This window comes from Ochotona curzoniae, unplaced genomic scaffold (genome assembly GCF_017591425.1).
Source record: "Ochotona curzoniae isolate NIBS_2020 unplaced genomic scaffold, NIBS_Ocur_1.0 scaffold_3223, whole genome shotgun sequence".
Taxonomy (NCBI): Eukaryota; Metazoa; Chordata; class Mammalia; order Lagomorpha; family Ochotonidae; genus Ochotona; species Ochotona curzoniae.
Window position 1 is genome coordinate 3,710,339 of NW_024467108.1, and position 22,161 is coordinate 3,732,499.

The window sequence follows — 22,161 nt, forward strand, 5'->3', positions numbered from 1 at the left end:
ACCTACGATGCTGGCATCCCATATCAGAAAGCTGGTTCAAGTCAGCTGCTCTACTTCTCCACAATGCTAATGCACCTGCGAAGGCAGTGGAAGACAGCGCAAGTACTTGGGCTTCTGCCACCCACGGGAGAGACCTGAATGGAGTTCAGGCTCCTGGCTTCAGCTTGGCACTGGCTGTTATGGCCATTTGGGGAACAAACTAGTGGATGAGGAACTCAGTGTGTGTGTCTTTCTCTTCCTTTCTCTGCCACTCTTTCAAATACAAATTTTTGAAATAAAAAAAATTTGAAGATTTACCAAACTGAAACTGAAATAACTATTTAGATTGTTTTATATAAAACTACAGTTGTGGTCTGTGCTGTGGCGCAGTGAATAAAGCTAATGCTCACGATGCCAGCATCTGTAAGACCACTCTCTGCTCGACCTGATTCAACTCCCTGTTAACATGCCAAGGAAAGCAGCTGAAGACAGCCCAAATCCTCGGGCCCCTGCCCCCACATGGAAGATCCAGAAGAAACTCCTTGCTTCAGCTTGGCATACCCCTGCCTGAAGCAGCCACAGGGGCAGTAAATCAGCAATGGATTCTTTCTCTTTATAACTCTCTTTGGATAAATAAATGTTAAAAAAGAAAAAAAGGGCAGGGGGATGTGTGGCCTACCGGTTAAGGTCCTCATCTTGAACACGCCAGGATTCCATATGGGCGCCGGTTCTAATCCCGGCAGCTCCACTGCCCATCCAGCTCCCTGCTTGTGGCCTGGGAAAGCAGTCGAGGAAGGCCCAAAGCTTTGGGATCCTGCACCCATGTGGGAGACCTGGAGGAAGTTCCTGGCTCCTGGCCCCGGATTGGCACAGCACCAGCCATTGCACTCACTTGGGGAGTGAATCATTGGACGGAAAATCTTCCTCTCTGTATAACTGACTGTGTAATAAATAAAAACGTTTAAAAATAAACTATAATTATTGAAATCTCATAGATTTTGAACACAAATAAGAGGAAAATAAATCCAACTAAACAATTTTGGACAAGTTCAAAAAAAGAAGCCTGGAGGTATTCAATCTTTTTTTTATGTACAGGAACTTCTTTCAATTGCTAGAAACTTAGTGAGCACTAAACAGGTAATGAATATAGGAAGGGATGGTGACAGTAAGTCCCTGGCTGGGAGCCTACACAAGACCATCTCTGTAGGCAACGCTGTATGGAAGATTTGTCTTGAGGCTGGTGCTGTGGTACAACGGGTTTGTCAGAATCCCATACCAGAGAGCCAGTATGAATCCCAACTGCTACAATTTAAAACTTTGGAAGGCAGAAGACAGGAAGTAGCTGGATCCTTGCCACCTGTGTGTGTGTGTGTGTGACAAAGAGACCAAGAGGCAGAGAGACGCTGCCTTTCAAATAAATTTATTTAAAGAGAAACTAAGGAAAAAAGATTAAAATGAATTTTCCTTCTTTTTAAAGCTATTTAAACTATTTACTTCAGAAGCAGAGAAAGATCTCCCATCTACTGATTCATTTCCCAAACATTCACAATGACCAGGAACAATCATTTGTTCAAAGTGGAGAACCAGGAAGCCAATTTGTATCTCCCACATGGGTGGGAGATATTCAACTACTGGACATTACCAGGGGATATTAGAATCAGGAACTGGGGCTGAGAACTGAAACCTAGTACTGTGATACAGGACATGGGTGTCCCAACCAGCATCTTTTTCTTTTTTAAGATTTATTTTTTGGGCCTGGCGCGATAGTGTAGTGGTTAAAGTCCTCCCCTTTGCAAGCACCTGGATCCCACATGGTCGCTGGTTCTAATCCTGGTGGCCTCACTTCCCATACAGCTCCCTGCTTGTGGCCTGGGACAGCAGTTGAGGATGGTTCAGAGCCTTGGGACCCTGCACCCGCGAGGGAGACCCAGAAGAGTTCCTGGCTCCTGGCTTCAGATTGGCACAGCTCCAGCCACTGCGTTCACTTGGGGAGTGAATCAGCAGATGGAAGATCTTCCTCTCTGTCTCTCCTCATCTCTGTATATCTGACTTTCTTATTAAAATAAATTAATCTTTTTTTTTTAAAGATTTATTTTTATTATTTTTTCATTGGAAAGGCGGATATACAGAGAGGAGAGACAGAGAGGAAGATCTTCCATCCGATGATTCACTCCCCAAGTGAGCGCAACGGGCCGATACTATGCCGATCCGAAGCCAGGAGCCTCTTCCGGGTCTCCCACGCGGGTGCAGGTTCCCAAAGCTTTGGGCCGTCCTCGACTGCTTTCCCAGGCCACAAGCAGGGAGCTGGAAGGGAAGCGGGGCTGCCGGGATTAGAACCGGCGCCCATATGGGATCCCGGGCGTGCAAGGCGAGGACTTAACCACTTGCGCCACCGCGCCGGGCCCAAAATAAATTAATCTTTTAAAAAAAAGATTTATGAGGTCCAGCAACGTGGCCTAGTGGCTAAAGTCCTTGCCCTGAATGCTCCAGGATCCCAAATGAGCGCCGGCAGCTCCACTTCCCATCCAGCTTCCTGCCTGTGGCCTGGGAAAGCAATCAAGGATGGCCCAAAGCTTTGGGACCCTGCACCCACGTGGGAGACCCGGAAGAGGCTCCTGGCTCCTGGCTTCGGATTGGCATAGCATCGGCCGTTCATTTGGGGAGTGAATCATCGGACGGAAGCTCTTCCTCTGTCTCTCCTCCTCTCTGCATATCTGACTTTCCAATAAATAAATAAATCTTGGGGAAAAAAAAAGATTTATGTATTGACCTTTTTTAATGGGAAGGCAGATACGCAAAGAGGAGATACAAAAAGGAAAATATTCTGTCTGCTAGTTCACTCCCAAGTGACAGCAATGGCTAGAGCTGAGCTGATCTGAAGCCAAAAGCCAGGAGCATCTTCCAGGTCTCCCACACGGGTGCAGGGTCCCAAGGCCTTGTGCCCTCCTCAGCTGCTTTCCCAGGCCACAAACAGGGAGCTGGATGGGAAGCAGGGCTGCCAGGATTAGCACCCGCGCCCATATGGGATCCAGGCATATATAAGGCAAGGACTTTAACTGCTACGCTACTCTGACAGGCCAGTCTATGATTCCCCTTATTAGAAAGTTATGCAACATATATGTCCAATGTAATGAGGAAATAAACTAAAAAAAAAGCAAGCATGGGTGAGGGCATCTGGTGCAGGGGTAAGACACCACTAGGGATGCCGACATCCAATTGAGAGTGAGTCTGAGTCCTGGCTCTGCTTCTAATTCCAGCTTCTTGCTAATGGGCACCAAGGGAGGCAGCAGGTGGCGGCTACAGTAATTGGGTCCCTGCCTCTCATGTGCGACACCTGGACTGATTTTCCATCCCCCACCCCCAGGTATCTGGGAACTGAAAGAGTACTATATCTCTATTTTTTGGTATTTCTTCCTCACAAATAATTTTTTTTTCAGAACAAGGAAATTTGTGTTAAAAATTATACTTTGCTTTTCTGGAACTCTTTAAGAATAGGCTACAGTTACTTATATTAATAGCATAGAGTGGCATACTTGAGTATTGCAGTCATGAAAATCTCTAATGTGACCTAATGACTAATGACAGTATCCTGGATGGGTCCCTGGAACTGAAAAGTAATTATTACAGACCAGCATTCTGCAGATTAATCTGCCACTTCCAACGCTGACATCACATACTGGAGTACCAGTTTAAGCATCAGATACTCAATTTTTCAATTCAGTTCCCTACAAATGTGCCTGGGAAGGCAGCAAAAGACAGTTCAAGTGCTTGGGCACCTGCCACTCACAATAGAGACCTAGGGGAGTTCCAGGCTTCTAGCTTCACCATGATCCAGTGCTCCCTTTAGGGAGTTAAGTCAGCAGATGAAAGATCTGTTGCTTGGGAAAATGATAGTCGATAAAAGCCAAAGGGCTGCTGTCATTCAGTTAAGCTGCTGAGCGTGTACACTTCTGATCCAGCTCCCTGCCAACGCACCTGGGAAAACAGCAGATGGCGGCCAAAGTGCTTGGTCCTTGGATCGATGTGGGAGACAAGGACAGAGTTCCTGGTTTCTGGCTTTGGCCTGGCCCAGATCTGACAATCACCATCATCTGGGGAATTAACCTGCAAAAGATGAGATCTCTTCCTGGCTCACCCTGCTTCTCTGCATTCCAAATAAATAAACAAACCCAAAGAAATAAAAACAAAACAAATCTTAATAAAATATGGAACTTACTTAATGCTGATGTAGCTCTACTGACTCACTGGGTAAAATGTACCCTTTCTTGTTTATGTACTTCCCAGGTACACTAGCAGGAATCTGGGTCAGAACAGCAGCAGCTGGACCACGAACCAGCGAGCTGATACAGGACAGCAGGGTGACCAGCAGCACATCAACACAAGGACCACAGCGCCAGTTCGGGTCGTAGGCATCTGAGCAGTGAGTTAGCAGATGGAAACTTTCAGTCCCTCTGCTTTTCAAACAGATTAAAAAAACAGAAGTTTTTTAAATGATAGGAAACCTCTGTACCAATATGAAAAAAATCTCATCAAGTAAAAAAAAAAACCCTCACAGAATAGAAATACATTTTCTGTAAGTAAATATACGAAATAAATCATATTCAAATTTCCTTGTATCTGCCTGAAGAAATCCTGCAATAGACACAAGGAACGTACATGGTTTATTATTCTAATCACTGAAGGGCGGCATGGGACGGGGAATAGGGTCGCAGGAACAAAGCTGGGAGTAAACTTTCTCAAAGTATGCCTTTATATATAATTTTGATTAGTGAATTGATTATATTACTTATGTAATATAAAGATTAAAATGTCACTTAAGGGCCCAGCGCAGTGGCGCAGTGGTTGGGGTCCTCGCCTTGCACGCCCGGGATCCCACGTGGGCGCCAGTTCTAATCCCGGCAGCCCCGCTTCCCTTCCAGCTCCCTGCCTGCGGCCTGGGAAGGCAGTCGAGGATGGCTCAAAGCTTTGGGACCCTGCACCCGCGTGGGATACCCGGTAGAGGCTCCTGGCTTTGGATCGGCATAGTACTGGCCGTTGCGCTCACTTGGGGAGTGAAAGATCGGACGGAAGATCTTCCTCTCTGTCTCTCCTCTCTGTATATCTGCCTTTCCAATAAAAACACAATAAAAATAAATCTTAAAAAAAAAAAAAAAGTCACTTTAAAGCCCTAAGACTGATGAGATGACCTCACAGTCACCTTCAACTTTAGAATCCTATTAACTCAGAAGAACGTCAAATGAAAGATGGTTAAAACTACTGCTACACTGATGACGAAATTCAATGAAACGTTTATCCAATTTTATCTCTTAAAGACAGCTGCATACATCACACTGTATTGTTTTAAGAATTATGTAATCTGAGCCGAGCGCAATAGCTTAGTGGCTAAAGTCCTTGCCTTCAACGCACTGGAATCCCATAAGGGTGCCGATTCTAATCCCAGCAGCTCTACTTCCCACCCAGCTGTCTCCTTGTGGCCCGGGAAAGCAGTCGAGGACGGACCAAAGCCTTGGGATCCTGCACCCATGTGGAAGACCGGGAATAAGCTCCTGGCTCCTGATCGGCTCAGCTCTGGTCATTGTGGACACTTGGGGAGTGAACCATTGGAGGCAAGATCTTCCCCTCTATCTCTCCTCCTCTCTGTATATTGGCTGGACTTTCCAATAAAAATAAATAAATCTTTTTAAAAAAATAATTGTGTAATCTGAGCCCAGCGTGGTGGCCTAGTGGCTAAAGTTCTTGCCTTAAATGTACGGCTGGGATCTCACATGGGCATTGGTTCTAAGCCAGGCAGCTCCACTTCCCATCCAGCTCCCTGCTTGTGGCCTGGGAAAGCAGTCAAGGACAGCCCAAAACCTTGGGACCCTGCCCCACGTGACAGACCTAGAAGTTCCTGGCTCCTGGCTTCAGATCAGCTCAGCTCTGGCCACTGTAGTCACTTGGGGAGTGATTCATCGGACGGATGATTTTCCTATCTGTCTCTCCCCTTCTCTATATGTGTGACTTTGTAATGAAAATAAAAATTATCTAATCCTCAAATAGAAACAATAAATTCCCTAAGAATGGCTCTACCAAATTATTTAACATTGGATAAATTAAAACAGAATGTTTGGGGCCCAGTGTGATGCCTCAACTGGCAAATCCTACCCTTGCAAGTGCCATAAACTCATGTCACTGCCAGTTTTGTCCCAGCTGCTTCATTTCCCGTCCAGCTCCCTATTTGTGACTTGGAAAAGCAATAGAGGATGACCCAAGACCCCGGAACCCTGCATCTGCATGAGAAACCAGGAGAAAGCTCCTTCCTCCTGCCTTTTAGATCAGCTCAGCTCCTACTATTATGGACACCTGGGGAGTAATTCAGTGGATGGAAGATCTTTCTGTCTCTTCTAGAGTTCTGCCTTTCCCATTAAAATAAATAAAACTTAAAAAAAATTAGTGCCCGGCACAGTGGCCAAGTGGCTAAAGTCCGTGCCTTGAAAGTGCAGGACCCCATATGGGTGCAAGTTCTAATCCCGGCAGCAGCCCCACTTCCTATCCAGCTCCCTGCTTATTCCTGGGAAAGCAGTCAAGGATAGCCCAAAGCCTTGGGGCCATGAACATGTATGGGAGACCTGGAAGAAGCTCCTGGCTCCCGAGTTCAATCAGCTCAGCTCTGGCTGTTGCAGCCACTGAGGAGTGAATCAGCGAACAGATCTTCCTCTCTGATTTGCCTTTTCTCTCTATATATATGTTTCCAATTAAAAAAAAAAAAAGAAGATTTATCTGAAATGTGGATCGGTACACTTCCCAAATGCCCACACAAGCGGGGTTGGGGCAGGCTGAAACCTTGTCAATGCTAGAGGCCCAAGTACCCAGGCCATCTTCAGCTGCTTAGTCGGGCATATTAGCAAGGAGCTGAATCAGAAGTGTAGCAACCAATATACAAACTAGCACTCACAAAGAATGTGGCTGCAGGTAGAGGCTTAACTTAGAGTAAAACACTGGCCCCTTCAATGATCATGTCTCATGGACCAGGCATTCAAATACTGTATTTATTAACTAATCTTCATGATAACAATGCATGATTGGCCCTATTATGTTTATTTTATGGATAAAGAAGCTGAAGCATAAAGATATTGGGGTAATTTGCCAAAGGTCAGCACCAAGGCTAACATAAGAAACCCAGACTATGCACAAGCTCTACTGCTGAGTTATAATGCTTTACTACTAGATACGGAAAACATTCTCTCGTAGGGTCCTAACTTGCAGAAGGTAACTGCAAGAAGGCATACACAGGGCCCGGCCCGGTGGCGCAAGTGGTTAAAGGTCCTCGCCTTGCACGCCCGGGATCCCATATGGGCGCCAGTTCTAATCCCGGCAGCCCCGCTTCCCTTCCAGCTCCCTGCCTGTGGCCTAGGAAAGCAGTCGAGGACGGCCCAAAGCTTTGGGACCCTGCACCCGCGTGGGAGACCCGAAAGAGGCTCCTGGCTTCGGGTCGGCGTAGTATTGGCCCGTTGCGCTCACTTGGGGAGTGAAAGATCGGACGGAAGATCTTCCTCTCTGTCTCTCCTCTCTGTATATCCGCCTTTCCAATGAAAAATAATAAAAATAAATCTTAAAAAAAAAAAAAAGAAGGCATACACATTCTGATACTATCTAAGCCTAGAGTGATCCATGGACCCCTAACCTAAGGACCTCCAACACGTGATGGAGGAGGAAGACAGGGGTAGGTATCAAAGAACTTTCATAATATTAAGATGTTAAGTGGGGGCACCTGGCACAATAGCCAAGTTGTTAAATCCTCGCCTTGCATGTCAGGATCCCATATGGGAACCAGTTTGTGCCCCAGCTGCTCCACTTCCCATCCAGCTCCCTGCTTGTGATCTGGGAAAGCAGTCTAAAACAGCCCAAAGCCTGGGACCCTGCACCCGTGTGGGAGACCCAGAAGTCGTTCCCTGCTCAAGGCTTCAGATCAGCTTGGCTCCGGCCACTGCAGTCACTTGGGGAGTGGACCAGCAAATAGAGATCTTGTTCTACACATTTCCTTCTCTCTGGATATCTGCATTATTTAAATAAAATCTTAAAAAATGTTGGGGCCCGGCATGGTAGCCTAATGGCTAAAGTCCTCACCTGGAATGCTCTGGGATTGCATATGGGCGCTGGTTCTGATTCTGGCAACCCCGCTTCCCATCCAGCTCCCTACTTGTGACCTGGGAAAGCAGTCGTGGATGGCCCAAAGCCTTGGGACCCTGTACCCATGTGGGAGACCCAGAAGAGGCTCTTGGCTCCTGGCTTTGGACTGACTCAGCTCCAGCAGTTGTGGCCACTTGGGGAGTGAATCAATGGAAAAAAAGATCTTCTCTGTCTCTCCTCCTTTCTGTATATCTGATTTTACAATTTAAAAAAAAGTAAATCTTAAAAAAATATAAAACAATGCCACTATCACTAAATTTTTGTTTGGAAAATAGTTCATAAAAATGATATTGAACACAATGGATTTACTACTTTTAGCTTTAAGTATGTGGTTTACACTTACGTAGTTATTCTTTTAAACATTTTCTCAACTTTCAATACACCAACAGAACTCTTTAGGGTCCTCAACAATTTATAAGATCCTAAAGAAAACTTGAGAAGAAAAGTTTAAGCAGTAATGCTCCAGACATTGTAAGTCGTTCTGCACCGCTACTCTCCTGCTGGAAACCTTCCCCTACCTAGCACACAGAATCCCAAAGGGTAGGAACAAAACAAGTGTGATAAAAACGGGGGGAAAGGGGATAGCAGATCAGCTACATGCTTTTCTACCATTATATTACCTAATTTAACAGTCAGCAGCATTTGAATATATCAAAATTTTTTTTCTATAAAACACTGACATTCCTAAAGATTTCTCTGCATTTCAAGACAAGGTAAAACAAACAAACAAACAAACAAAAACAGACTTTCCTTAGGGTGGGTATTGTGGCACAGCACATTAAGCATGTTTGGTGTCCTAGGGAGAATCCAATATGGTGTTCTGGATGGAAGCCTGAACAATCCTGGGAAAGCTGAATAAAACTAGGACTTTGGTCCAATACTAATGCACAAATATTGATCACAGTTTGTGACAAATATACCAGAGTAATGTGAACAGTCACAAGGTGTGTGGATTTCAAGGAAATTCTTATGTATCATCTTCACAGCGCTTTTTTTTTTTACTTTTTTTTTTTTAATTGCAAAGTCAGATATATATAGAGAAGGAGAGACAGAGCAAAAGATCTTCTATTCAATGATTCACTCCCCAAGTGGTCACAATGGCCAGAGCTAAGTCAATTCAAAGCCAGGAGCCAGGAGCCTCTTCTGGGTGTCCCACGTGGGTGCAGAGCCCCAAAGCTTTGGGCTGTCCTCCACTGCTTTCCTAAGCCATAAGCAGGGAGCTGGTTGGGAAACAGGGCTGCTGGGATTAGAACCAGCGCCCATATGGGATCCCGGAGCGTTCCAGGTGAGGACTTTTGCCACTAAGCCATTGTACCGGGCACATAGACACATTTATCTTTCAATTGCAAAGGCAGATTTTAGAGGACAGAAAGATTTTCTGTCCACTGGTTCACTCCCCAAGTGGCCGTAACAGCCATAACTAGGTCAATCCAAACCTAGGAGCCCAGAGTCAGGAGCTCTTCTGGGTCTCCCATGTGGTTGCAGGGTCCCAAGGCTTTGGGTCATCCTCTAATGTTTTCCCAGGCCACAAGCAGGGAGCTGGATGGGAAGTGGAGCAGCAGGGACAGGAACTGGTGCCCATATGGGATCCCAGTGTGTACAAGTTTAGAATTTAGCCACTGAGCCACTGCGCTGGGTCCTGCTTTTCTTTAACATATATAATTATCTTCTAATTTAAAAATGTGCTTTTAAAAAAACAGCAAATGCACTTCTTCTAGAAACCTTTAGTTAAAACTAACCACTGGGGACAGGATTAAGCTACCTCCTGCAATGCTGGCCTTCTCAGTTTGAGTCTGAGCTGTTCTAGCCAATCCATCTCCCTGCTAGAGGCTTGGGAAGACAACAGAGGACAGTCCAAGCGCTTGGGCCCCTGCCCCCTGCTTCTGCCTGGCCCAGCCCTGGCCACCATAGCCACCTGGAAGGGAACCAGTGGAGAGCAGAGTTCTTTCTCTGCATAACTGTCTTTCCAATAAGTAAATACATAATTAAAACAAAACAAGACAACAACAAAAAGAGGCATGTTTGGAAGCAGGAATCCTCTTCTTCTGATATAGCCTCCTAAAATACACTTGGAGACAATAAACGATATTCCAAGAACATGGGTTCCTGCCACCATGTGGAGACCTGGATGGAGACTCCTGACTGCAGCCTGGTCCAGCTTCAGCTGAGAACCAATGAACGGAAAATCTGTCACTCTTTCAAATAAAACAAGTAAAAAAAAAAATTTAAATCTTGATATTTCAACAAAGGTATTCCTGTTTGGGAATTGTGTATTTCAACATTATACACATACACTATCAAATTAGAGAAACCATAGAAAGTTTATACTTAATATCTCCAAGACCAATGGCATTAACTCAGTGTTTCACAAACAGCCTAATTCCAAATCAATTCCTTATACACAATTTTAATATTACTTTTCATATCATTGTGTTGTATTTGACGCTAACAGCTTTTGGGCCAGGTGCGATAATGTAATGGTTAAGGTCCTCGCCTTGAACACACTGGGATCTCATATGAGCGCCGGTTCTAATCCCGGCAGCTCCATTTCCCATCCAGCTCTCTGCTTGTGGCCTGGGAAAGCAGTCAAGGATGGCCTAAAGCCTTGGAACTCTGCACCCACGTGGGAGACCCAGAAAGAAGTTTCTGGCTCCTGGCTTCAGATACGCAGCACCGGCCATTGTGGTCACTTGGGGAGTGAATCATCGGATGGAAGATCTTCCTCTCTGTCTCTCCTCCTCTCTGTACATCTGCTTTTCCAATAAAATAAATGAATCTTAAAAAAAAAAGTAACAACTTCAACAAAGTAAGATTTTAATTCCAAAAACAAATACACAAGTGTTTTAGTTGTTTTTCAGGGACATGTTGAAGGCTTTCAGATTATTGATTTCTCCATCCCTCTGAACATCTGGAGTACCTCTGCAAACAACCAGATGATATATAAATATAAATAAAAGCAACCAGGGCCTGTGTTGTGGCATAGAGGGTGAAGCTTTGCATGTACCAGATTCAGCTCCCTGCTAAGTAGCCTGGAAAAAACAGCAGAAGACTCCAGTACTTGGGCCCGTGACACTCATGCAGGAAAGGTCCTGGCCTACGACTGACCCAGCACAGGTGATTTCTGCCCTCTGGAGAATAAATCAGAGAATGAAAGAACTCTGTGTGTGTGTGTGTGTGTGTGTGTGTGTGTCTCAAATTTGCTATAAATATTTATTTATTTTTATTGGAGAGGCAGATATACAGACAGGAAGAGAACCAGAGAGGAAGATCCTCCATCCAATGATTCACTCCCCAAGAGGCCGCAATGGCTGGTGTTGCGCTGATCTGAAGCCAGGAGCCAGGAACTTACTCCAGGTCTCCCATGCGGGTGCAGAGTTCCAAGGGTTTGGGCTGTCCTCAACTGCTTTCCCAGGCCACAAGCAGGGAGCTCCAGGAGAGAACTTCAGCCATTAGGCTACTGCGCCAGGCCCATTTCTAACTTTCAAAATAAATCTTAAAAAAAAGTAAATTTCACCCTAACAGAAAGCTAATATAGGCAATGACCTTTGGTTACTGCTGGATTCAACCATCATTTATTGAATATTTCTGAGCAGCTACTAAGCTGCTCAGAAATATTCACACTCCAAGGCGATATAATAACTAAGAATAAAAATGAGACTTGCATCCTGCCCTGGGAAACAGACAAAAACAACACACAGAAAAATAAGATAATTATACATGTGGTAAATGCTATCAGAGTACAGGCTTTAAGAGTTGAGCTGCAGAATTCTAACAGACCAAAAAATAAATAATTTATGAAGAACTATATCAAGATGACAGATTCTACAGACCTCTGCTAATGTATAAGAAAACTAGACACCAACCACAGAAGGTGAGTTCAATCTTGCACTGTCGAAGCTACTGGCTGACACTGCTCAGCCAGGGCAGTGCCTCAAAGGAGAGCTAGCCTCACAACTCCACAAGAAGCAGGTAAACACAACCCTGAGAAACATCTAGGTGGAACCCAAGGAGGCAACCCACCATAACGTGGCATGCTGAAGCGAATGTTGAACCAAAGAACACAAGGTAAAAGCAAAGAAAATCTAAACTATCAAGTTTAGTTAATAACATTCAGTATCAGTTTACTATTGATAAATCTAATATGTTACTAATAGGGGGAAATCAGATGCTGGAATACATGGAAATCCTCCACACTAAACCAGAAACTGTTCTAAAAAAAGTCTAAATATACATATATATATATATTTTAAATCTAACAAGGCTTCAAGAATTACAGTAGAGTGCAGAATTAATCATCAATCCTTTAACGAAGGTAAACAAGAAGTCATAAAAGTTTGCAATGAGAACTAGAACATAAATACCTAAAAAATTCAAAGGAATCCTGCAGAAATCTTTCCACAAAGATTAATACGTCTTTATGCCAACTAAATGGCTCTGCATCTCAGCAGGCAATAATACCTCTATAGTGTACAACAAGCCATTAGGGTCTACTTATCAATAATGACCACAGTACTGCATTTCACACGCAGCACTTTCTTGAAACTGCCGTATGATAACAGCTGAACCAGCTCCAAGGGCTCTACCTAGTCACTCACCAGAACATGTTTATACTTCAAGAAAATCCACATGCAAAGAGAGGAGGATCTTATTCTTTCCATGGTAAAAAGAAGATAATGCACGTATGAAAGGACAAACATTATTTTCCAGGTCCAACTGGAGGCAATTTTGCAACAAGCACAAACCATATAAAGCAGGATAGTTTAAGCTAACAGTCAATGCCATGGATTCATGTCACTGTATGTCTTCCAGTCAAAACAAATAACTAATGTTTTCTATAACCTCATCTAAGATACCTAGACTTCAAAAACTTGGTGACTTGGTACTAATCCTTCAGTATCTAGAATGAAAGATGGTCATGAAACTGTGAGAAAAACAAAGGAGGGTGACTCCTTGAACTACCCAGAGTCGTTTGTATAACATAATATAAAACTATTATTACCATAAAGCGGCCCTCTTAGAGACAACCATTTCAAAATCAGGATGTTGTATCAAGCAAGAATCTTGACCAGGTCAATGACTGAACAATTTCATCAGAGACCAGGAAACGTTATGCTGAGCATTAGAGAAAAGAAAAAGTCAGCCTAAATGGCATTTAAATCTAATTTATGTAACTAGATGATGAATCTATTCCTACTCCATTCCATTATCCAAAGGAAATCCTACAAAAGGAAGATACCCATTCTAAGGCTTCTCAATCCTAAATATCAAACTGGAAAACACTCCAGAAGAAATGAATATTTAACACTGCTCAGGAATTCCTGCCTGCACCACCATGAGGAGAATCAGACGCTCCCAGATGAAGAAAGGGGAGGTGAGATTTCAAATCCCAAGTAAAATGATCATGACATAGCATCTGGCGGCGATCGAGAAAGCAGCGACAATGCCAAAAGAATCGTCAGTGATCAAAGTCAAGAGAAGAAAACACGGCTTTTCAGACGAGCCACAGCCCAACCTACGGGGCAAAAAAATCGCCACCCCTTCTTACCCCCAACCAAGTCGCCCCCATTCAAAAACATTTCCGAAGCCAGACAAATCCCCCAGGCAGGTGGAAACCTGCCGCTATTCTACCTCCAACCGGGACCACCACTCCCCTCCAGGAGCTCACCACTTCCAGGGCCTCCGGGGAAAACAACGCCCAGATCCCACCCTCCTCTGCCCAAGGGTGCAGACGGCCCGTCCCCAGGCCTGGGGGTGGGGGGTGCTTCCCGGAGCCGGGGCCTCACCTAGCTGAACGAAATGAAGGGAAAGAACAAGAAAACAAGGGTGGGGTCCAAGACGGGCTGACGGGGTCGCGGAGCCCGCAGGAAGAAAGGAATGGACAGCAGGCTGGGGTGGGGTAAGGACATGCCAGGCAGGCCCGATCCACGGGGACCCCAGCAGGCAGGCTCGGCATTCTAGCCCGACACCCACCCTCGGAAGCAGGCGCCGGCAGCCGGGGTGGGGGCTGCAGGACTGGGAAGGGGCTGGACGGAGTGGGGGCTGGACGGAGTGGGGGCTGGACGGGGAGGGGGCTACAGGACTGGGAAGGGGCTGGACGGGGTGGGGGCTGCAGGACTGGACGGGGTGGGGGCTGGACGGGGAGGGGGCTGCAGAACTGGGAAGGGGCTGGACGGGGTGGGGGCTGGACGGGGAGGGGGCTGCAGGACTGGGAAGGGGCTGGACGGGGTGGGGGCTGGACGGGGAGGGGGCTGCAGGACTGGACGGGGTGGGGGCTGGACGGGGAGGGGGCTACAGGACTGGGAAGGGGCTGGACGGGGTGGGGGCTGGACGGGGAGGGGGCTGCAGGACTGGACGGGGTGGGGGCTGGACGGGGAGGGGGCTGCAGGACTGGGAAGGGGCTGGACGGGGAGGGGGCTGCAGGATTGGACGGGGTTGGGGCTGGACGGGGAGGGAGGGGGCTACAGGACTGGGAAGGGGCTGGACGGGGTGGGGGCTGCAGCACTGGCAAGGGGCTGGACGCCAGGGCGCCTCGGCGGACCGCAGGCCCGCACCGGGGGCGGCTGCCAGGACACTCACCGCTCTGCTCCCCCAGGAACACCAGCTTGAATTTCCTCAGCGGATTCCCGAAGTCTCCGCCCGCGGACATGATGGAGCCGGAGGAGCTGCTGCCGCCTCAGCCCAGAAGACCTCCCGGGTCGACGCCTGCTCCCACCGGCTGACCGGGAAGAAGGGAAAAGAAAAAAGCCAGCGGGGGGCGAGCGGAGCGGCGGGCGCGGGGGCCCGGGAGGAGCAGGGCTGGAGGGCAGCAGCCGCCGCCGCCTCCCCGCAGAGTCGCCCAACCCCGAGCGAGGCCCGCGGCTTGGGGACGAGATGGAGGGCGGTGTCGAGACGACCGGGGCTGCCAAGGCGAGCGCCTTTCCCTGCCTCGACACGCAGCACTGACACCCGGCGGGGAGAGGCGGAAGGTGGCGGAGCGTCTGGGTCCTCGCACACCGGCTCCTCGGCGCCCACCGCCGCCGCCGCCGCCGCAGCCCAACCTGCTGAGTGCGCGAGCCTCTGGCGCGGCGCGGGGCGAGCCCGGGCGCGAGCCTGCCGCCCCTCCGGCCGCCGCCGTGCGTGTGCGTGCGTGCGCGCGCGCGCCACCCGCGCCTTCCCCGCCCCACGCCAGGGCAGAGCGAACCGAGGGCGAGGCGGGGCCAGGAGAGGATGGGGGCGGTGAAAAACGCAGAGCGCTTACGTCACTTACGGGAAGGGCCAATCGAAAGAGGCCGAGGGCGGGCAGCGAGGGCAGTGAAGAGGAAGGTCGAGAGCGCGCGCGCGGCCGTGGAGAAAGGGAAAGCGGAGCGTGGGGGCGGCCATGCCGAGTGTGGCGGGTGACCGCGTTCTGCGGCGGGAGGGAAAAAAAAAGAAGGTGGGGCTGCAGGAGGCGGGTCCGGGACGGAGGTGGAATGAGCGCAGCAGTGTGTGGGTGGGGTCCGACAGCCTCGCGGTGCGAAATAGGTGCAGCCCTGCCTTTCATCCTTCGGGTCCGCCTTTCGCCCCTGCACCCGCCCGCCCACCTGCATCTTTCTCATCTCAGTTCCTCTCACGTCATCTTGCTAGATTCAGTCCCTAGATGCCGTTGCCCCAAGGGTTTTGTAACTGCCACAATCAGAACCTCCTTATTTTTGCGCAGAAGGAAACGGAAACCCAGAGGGAGGAAATGACTTGCAAAATCCACAAGTCTTCAGGTAGGGCCCAGGCTCATTTCCCACACCAGAACCTCTGGGACCTCTTTTTCGGTAAACCCATGGTTTCCCTAAACCTAACACTGCCTTGCTTGTGCCTCGCGTATTGCTAACCCTACATATGCTACATGATGCCCACCTTACCACACAAGAGTTGGCAGATCACTTCAACCCCTTCTCACAGATGCTGAGACAGAGGACACTCTAGGAAACTTTCTGGAAGATTGCAAATCAGAACTGCTGGGCTCAGAGCGATAGCCCACGTACCAGGATACCAGAATGGGCGCTGGTTCTAATCCCAACAGCCCCACTTCCCATCCAGCTCCCTGCTTGTGACCTGGGAAAGCAGTCAAGGACGGCCCAAAGCTTTGGGACCCTGCACCCATGTGGGAGACCCGGAGGAAACTCTAGGCTCCTGGCTTCGGATTGGCTCAACTCTGGCCGTTCAACCACTTGGGGAGTGAATCATCAGATCTTCCTTTCTGACTGTTCTCCTCTCTGTATATCTGCCTTTCCAGTATGCTACTTACCTGAGGGCTTGCGCAGAGAAGTTCCCTTACATTAGCATTTGAAGCTTATGCATGTTTCTGTGGAGAGGATGCATGACTTCCAGCAGCAATCTGAAAGAAGCAAGGGTTGAGGCAGTAGTAGTGGCACAAGAGGTTATGATACTGCTTGCGAGGCCAAAATCCTACACTGAAGTACCTGGAATAGAGCCCTGACTCACTTTCCCATCCAGCTTCCTGTCAGTGTGCCGGGGAGGCAGCTGATAATGGCCCAAGTACTCAAGTTTCTGTCACGCAGGTGGGAAACCCAGATGGAATTCCTGCCTCCTGGCTTCGGCCCATCCCGAGCCAGCTATTACATGTGTTTGGGGAGTGAACCAGCAAATAGACAGTCTGCCCCCATCACCCTTTCACATAAATAAACTTTCAAACAGAAGATTGATGGCACAACCAAAAATATTCTTTTTTTAAAAAGATTCATTTGGGCCTGGTGCAGTGGCGCAGTGGTTAAGGTCCTCGCCTTGCACGCCCAGGATCCCATATGGGCGCCGGTTCTATCCTGGCAGCCCCGCTTCCCTTCCAGCTCCCTGCCTGTGGCCCGGGAAAGCAGTCGAGGACGGCCCAAAGCTTTGGGACCCTGCACCCGCGTGGGAGACCCGGAAGAGGCTCCTGTCTTAGGATCGGCATAGCATTGGCCGTTGCGCTCACTTGGGGAGTGAATGATCGGACGGAAGATCTTCCTCTCTGTCTCTCCTCTTTGTATATCCGCCTTTCCAATAAAAAAATAAAAATAAATCTTTTTTAAAAAAAGATTCATTTATTTTTATTGCAAAGTCAGATGTACAAAGGGTAGGAGAGACAGAGAGGAAGATCTTCTGTTCAATGATTCACTCCCCAAGAGGCTGCAATGGCTGGAGCTGTGCCGATCTGAAGCCAGGAGCCAGATGCTTCTTCTGGGTCTCCCACATGGGTGCAGGGTCCCAAGTCCACTGCTTTCCGAGGTCACAAGCAAGGAGCTGGATGGGAAGCGGGGCTGCCAAGATTAGAACAGTGCCTATATGGGATCCTGGCGCATTGAAGGTGGGGACTTTAGCTGCTAGGCCATGGCACTGGGCCCTCAACCAAAAAGAATCTTAAAGCAGCTCAGTATAATATTGGAAACTACCATAATACCAACACTACAACAAGGCAATGTAAGACTTTTAAAAAATCGTTACTTAGTAGAGAGGCAGAGTGCTAGAGAAGGAGGCACAAATTTTCCATCCAGTGGCTTCTACCCCAAAAGCCCACAGCAGGTAGGGCTGAGCCAGGCTAACTCCAGGAAGTCTGTGCAGGTCTCCCAAAGGAAGGGCAAGAGCCCAGCGCCCTGCGCCATCATTGCTGTCTCCCAGGGTGCACTTTGAGGCAGGAGTGCAGTGTGGACTCAAACATAGATGCTGCATATGGGATAAGGAGGGTAGCATGTTAACTATTTGGCCAAATGTCTTCCCTAAGGAAACTGTTTTAAAACCAAACCAAAACAAACAAACAAACAAAAAACCAGAATTCTTGCAAACAAGAGTGAATAACGGGCCCAGTACGATAGACTGGTGTCTAAAGTCCTTGCCTTTAGACACACCAGGATATGATATGGGTGCTGGTTCTAATTCCAGCAACCCGCTTCCCATCCAGCTCCCTGCTGTGGCCTGGGAAAGCAGTCGAGGACGGCCCAAAGCCTTGGGACCCTGCACCTGTGTGGGAGACCTGGAAGAAGCTCCTGGATCTTGGCTTCAGATTGGCTCAGCTTCCACTGTTACGGTCGCTTGGGGAGTGAATCAGCGGGTGGAAGAACTTCCTCTCTGTCTCTCCTCCTCTCTGTATATCTGACCTTCCAATAAAATAATTATTATTATTATAATAATAAAGAGTGAATACCTGCAGTGTGTCTTTGCTTTTGTTTTTTGTTTTTCCTGATGAATTCCAGGTTGTCTTATGTTTCCAAGAGTCACAATGGCGAGAGCTGAGCCAATCTAAAGCCAGGAGCCAGGAGGTTCTTCCAAGGTCTCCCACATGGGCACAGAGTCCCAAGTATTTGGACATCCTCCACTGCCTTCACAGACCATAAACAGGGACCTGGATGGGAAGTGAAGCAGCTGTGACACAAACCGGCACCCAAATGAAATGCGGTCACTTACAGGTGGAGGATTAGTCAATTGAGCCATCATACCAGCCCCAGTGTAGGGCGCTGCAGGCCTGTCTTCTCCCATCCCCCCAACAATGTTTTAAGTACCTCTGCCTGTCCTCCCACTGGACCCTATTCTTCTCCATCATTTCATTTTTACTGTAAATTGTCCACCTGCCCGGCCTGACTGCACACTCCATGCAGTCAGAGCTCATGCCTTTCTTCCCCAATTCTTAAGGAATTGTTGCTACTTAGTTAGCATGTCATGGATATTTGATGCTGAAATGGAAGGAAGTATTTTTCACTATCTTTAAAGGATAAATGGGATTTGGACACGCATAGAAAGAAAAGTAAGAACATTTTGGAGAAAGACTGTCACTGGCAAACATGCTATATAAATTGATACTTCATCTCTAAACATAACTTCAAGAAAAAATTGCCCAGGGCAGATTTAGCAACTAAAATTAAGAATAATGAAAGGTCACAGGCTTGGCAGCTCCAAATTCAAAGTAACTGAAGAAGTTCTCTTTGATCAACTTAAAGAATATCTTTAATTTGAAACCCATGAGGGTGTCCAGGAATCCACTACACAGAAATTGTAATTAAATCATAGGTTGCCTTTTGGCCTGAAGGAAGCAAGATTTGTATTTTTTTCAGTGATAGACACTATTAGTTGCCTATCCAGCAGTAAGAATACATATGCATGTTCCACAACATTTACTGGGGTAAGAGATGTTTCCAGCTTGCCTTCAGCTAAGGTAGGCACATGATTCTACCTAAGCTGGTTAGACATGAAAGAAATGTTCTAGAGACTTCTGAGATAAATTTTCTTCCTTAATGAAAGCAGACAGATCAGGCTTTCCTGCCATGAGGCGTGGTGGTGTAGGATGCAATACTCAGAGCCAATTAAACTATTGTGAATACAAACAGAAAAAAGTAACACATGGATTGTATCTGAGCAGAAAGCATCATTGAGCCTTTGTATCAGCCCTGGAACAAGCCTTTCTCTGCATTTACATTTGCTTTTTAGAAAACTAGTAGATGGGCCTATATTTACAATGGTCCAATCGCTAACCCTCCTTCGTCAAGCACCAGGATTCCATACGGGTGCCGGTTTGTACCCTAGCTGCGCCACTTCCCATCCAGTTCCTTGCTTTTGACTTCTGAAAGCAACAGATGCTGGCCAAAGTCCTTGGGACCCTGCACCTGCACAAAAAGACCCAAAAGCTTCTGGCTCCTGGCGTCTGATAGGCTCCGGCCATTGTGGTCATTTGGGAAGTATGCCAGCGGATGGAAGATCTTGCTCTCTGTCTCTCTTTTTCTCTGTATATCTGCCTTTCCAATAAAGATAAATAAATCTTTTAAAAATGCCTTCAAACACCACAGTACCTTGAACATTAGGCACAAAATTATGCATGTGTGTGTGTGTGTGTGTGTGTAATATAGCAGTAGTTATCAAGCAGAAACTGCCTTGTTCTGTTTACTACTCCTTAAAAAGGATGTATTACTCTTGGAGAAGCAGGAAATCAATAGAAGGAGAAAAACTGTCCAGGTAAAAGGACTGAAATCCTATTGCTCATATCTGAAACAAATAACAGCTCTGGCAAAAATTCAAATTCCTTCAAATTCGAGGCCCTTCTAACCCACCCTGCAGGTTACTGTAATCATTGTGACTAAGATTGTGGGTCAATATATAAACCATAAAGATGACAAGTGCTCAATAATTCAAGGTGAGCAATTACAGGAGCATAATTAACACAGGGCATATTCAAGGAAGTTTCATCATGCAAAGACCACAGGGGTAAGCGTATGGAGCCTCACTTCAAAACCTGAGTTCCAAATACCGTGACAGGTAAGGATGTGCCACAGAATAGAATAAAATTATTCAGTTTAAGACAAGAGGAATGTTGTGCCAGAGCTTAGAAGTAATGGCTCTTCCTGTGATTCTAGCCGATTCATAGCTAAGTCAGAAGGATTTTTTTTTCTACAGATTGATTTACAGATTCTATTTTTGATCATTTCGTTTGTTCCATTCATATGAATCATGGTCCCTCTTATGAATCATGGGGTTCTTCAGAGCCTTATAAATGGGGTGTTGCTTCCAAGCTTTGAAATTGCATTGGAGGCAGAAGTTGCTTCTTTTTTATGCTAGTCCAGAATGTATAATACCTCTCCCCGCACTCTATCCCACACAAGTCATAAAAGCTCCTCTAAGAGGTGCAGGAGAATGAATCACTCCACCTGCCACTAAGAGATAATCACTAAATGGAAGAGAACAACTTTCTCCTGCTGTTTGTATATAGAGCATCTCAGTCCAGCAAAGTGAGGCCAACACTGCAGTGAAAACCCAACAGACCGCACAACCCAAGCATGCGTTGTCTAAGAAAGTAAGGGAACCATACCTTTCTGGGAACATTTCCTCCATATTTTTAATAGCACAAAGTCTGTTGTGCTGTTGCTTTATATAAAAATCTAAAGGCTCAGGGAGTTAAGCTCAGCAGTTCAATGCCCGTCCAATGTTCAAGTCTTGGTCCTACTTCTAATTCCAGCTTTCTGCTGGCAGGAAGTGGTGAAGACTCAAGTCTGCTGCTCACCTGGGACGTATGGATTGGATTCCACAGTTTCTGGATTCCAGCTAATACAGCCCTAGTCCCATTTTTTTTTTCAATAATAAACCTGTGGGTGGAAGAGCTCTTTCTCACATGCTGTCTCACAAAGAAATAAAAAGTTTTTAGGACATCAACTGGAGTATCTTCATTCCACAGCAAATTCCCCAACTCTGTTTCTGACTCGAGCTTCCTACATCCTGGGAGGCAGTGAGAATGGCTCAAGTGCTTGGGTCCCTGTCAACAAAGTGAGCCATCTAGATCAAATACTTGGCTCGCTTTGGCCTGACCTACCTCTGGCCTTTATGGGCATATCCAGAATGAATCAGGAGATGGAAGATTTCAACACGTCTCTCTGCCTTACAAATGATCAAAAATTTTATTTAAAATAGACAAAGGGGGGCCCAGAGCTGTGGCCTAGAAGCTAAAGTCCTTGCCTTGAATTTGCCGGTATCCCATATGGACGCTGGTTCTAATCCTGGTGACCCCGCTTCCCATCGAGCTCCCTGCCCCAGAGCCTTGGGACCCTGCACCTGTGTGGGAGACCCGGAAGAAGTTCCTGGATCCTGGCTTTGGATCGGCATAGCATCGACCATTGCACTCACTTGGGGAGTGAATCATTGGACGGAAGATCTTCCTCTCTGTCTCTCCTCCTCTCTGTATATCTGACTTTCCAATAAATAAATAAATCTTTAAAATAAATTAAAAAAATAAATCCTAAAAAAAAAAGTAGGCAAAGGGGACTGGCGTGGTAGCCTAGTGGCTAAAGTCCTCGCCTTCCATGTACCAGGATCCGAAATGGGTGCCAGTTTGTATCCCAAGTGCTCCACTTCCCATCCAGTTGCCTGCTTGTGGCCTGGGAAATCAGTCAAGGATGGCCCAAGGCCTGGAGACCCTGTACCCATGTGGGAGACCCTAAAAAATCTGCTGGCTCCTGGCTTAGGATTGGTTCAGTTCAGGGCATTGAGAACCCACAGGGAGTAAAGCAGCAGATAGGATTCTCTCTGTAAATC

At 47.1% G+C, this 22,161-nt stretch overlaps 1 protein-coding gene across 3 annotated transcripts in view; it reads right to left on the reverse strand.

Annotated features, from left to right (window-relative positions):
* The window catches only part of RAB6A (RAB6A, member RAS oncogene family), a 56,841-nt gene extending 41,585 nt beyond the window's left edge, over positions 1 to 15,256 (reverse strand). For 2 of the 3 annotated variants that reach the window (XM_040964405.1, XM_040964404.1), the window contains exon 1: positions 14,725 to 15,256. In XM_040964405.1, the coding sequence (XP_040820339.1) occupies positions 14,725 to 14,794 (70 nt within the window). In that variant the 5' untranslated portion in view covers positions 14,795 to 15,256. The remainder of the gene's footprint in view (positions 1 to 14,724) is intronic. The other variant, XM_040964402.1, reaches the window with a different exon arrangement.
* Between the last annotated feature and the right edge of the window lie 6,905 nt (positions 15,257 to 22,161).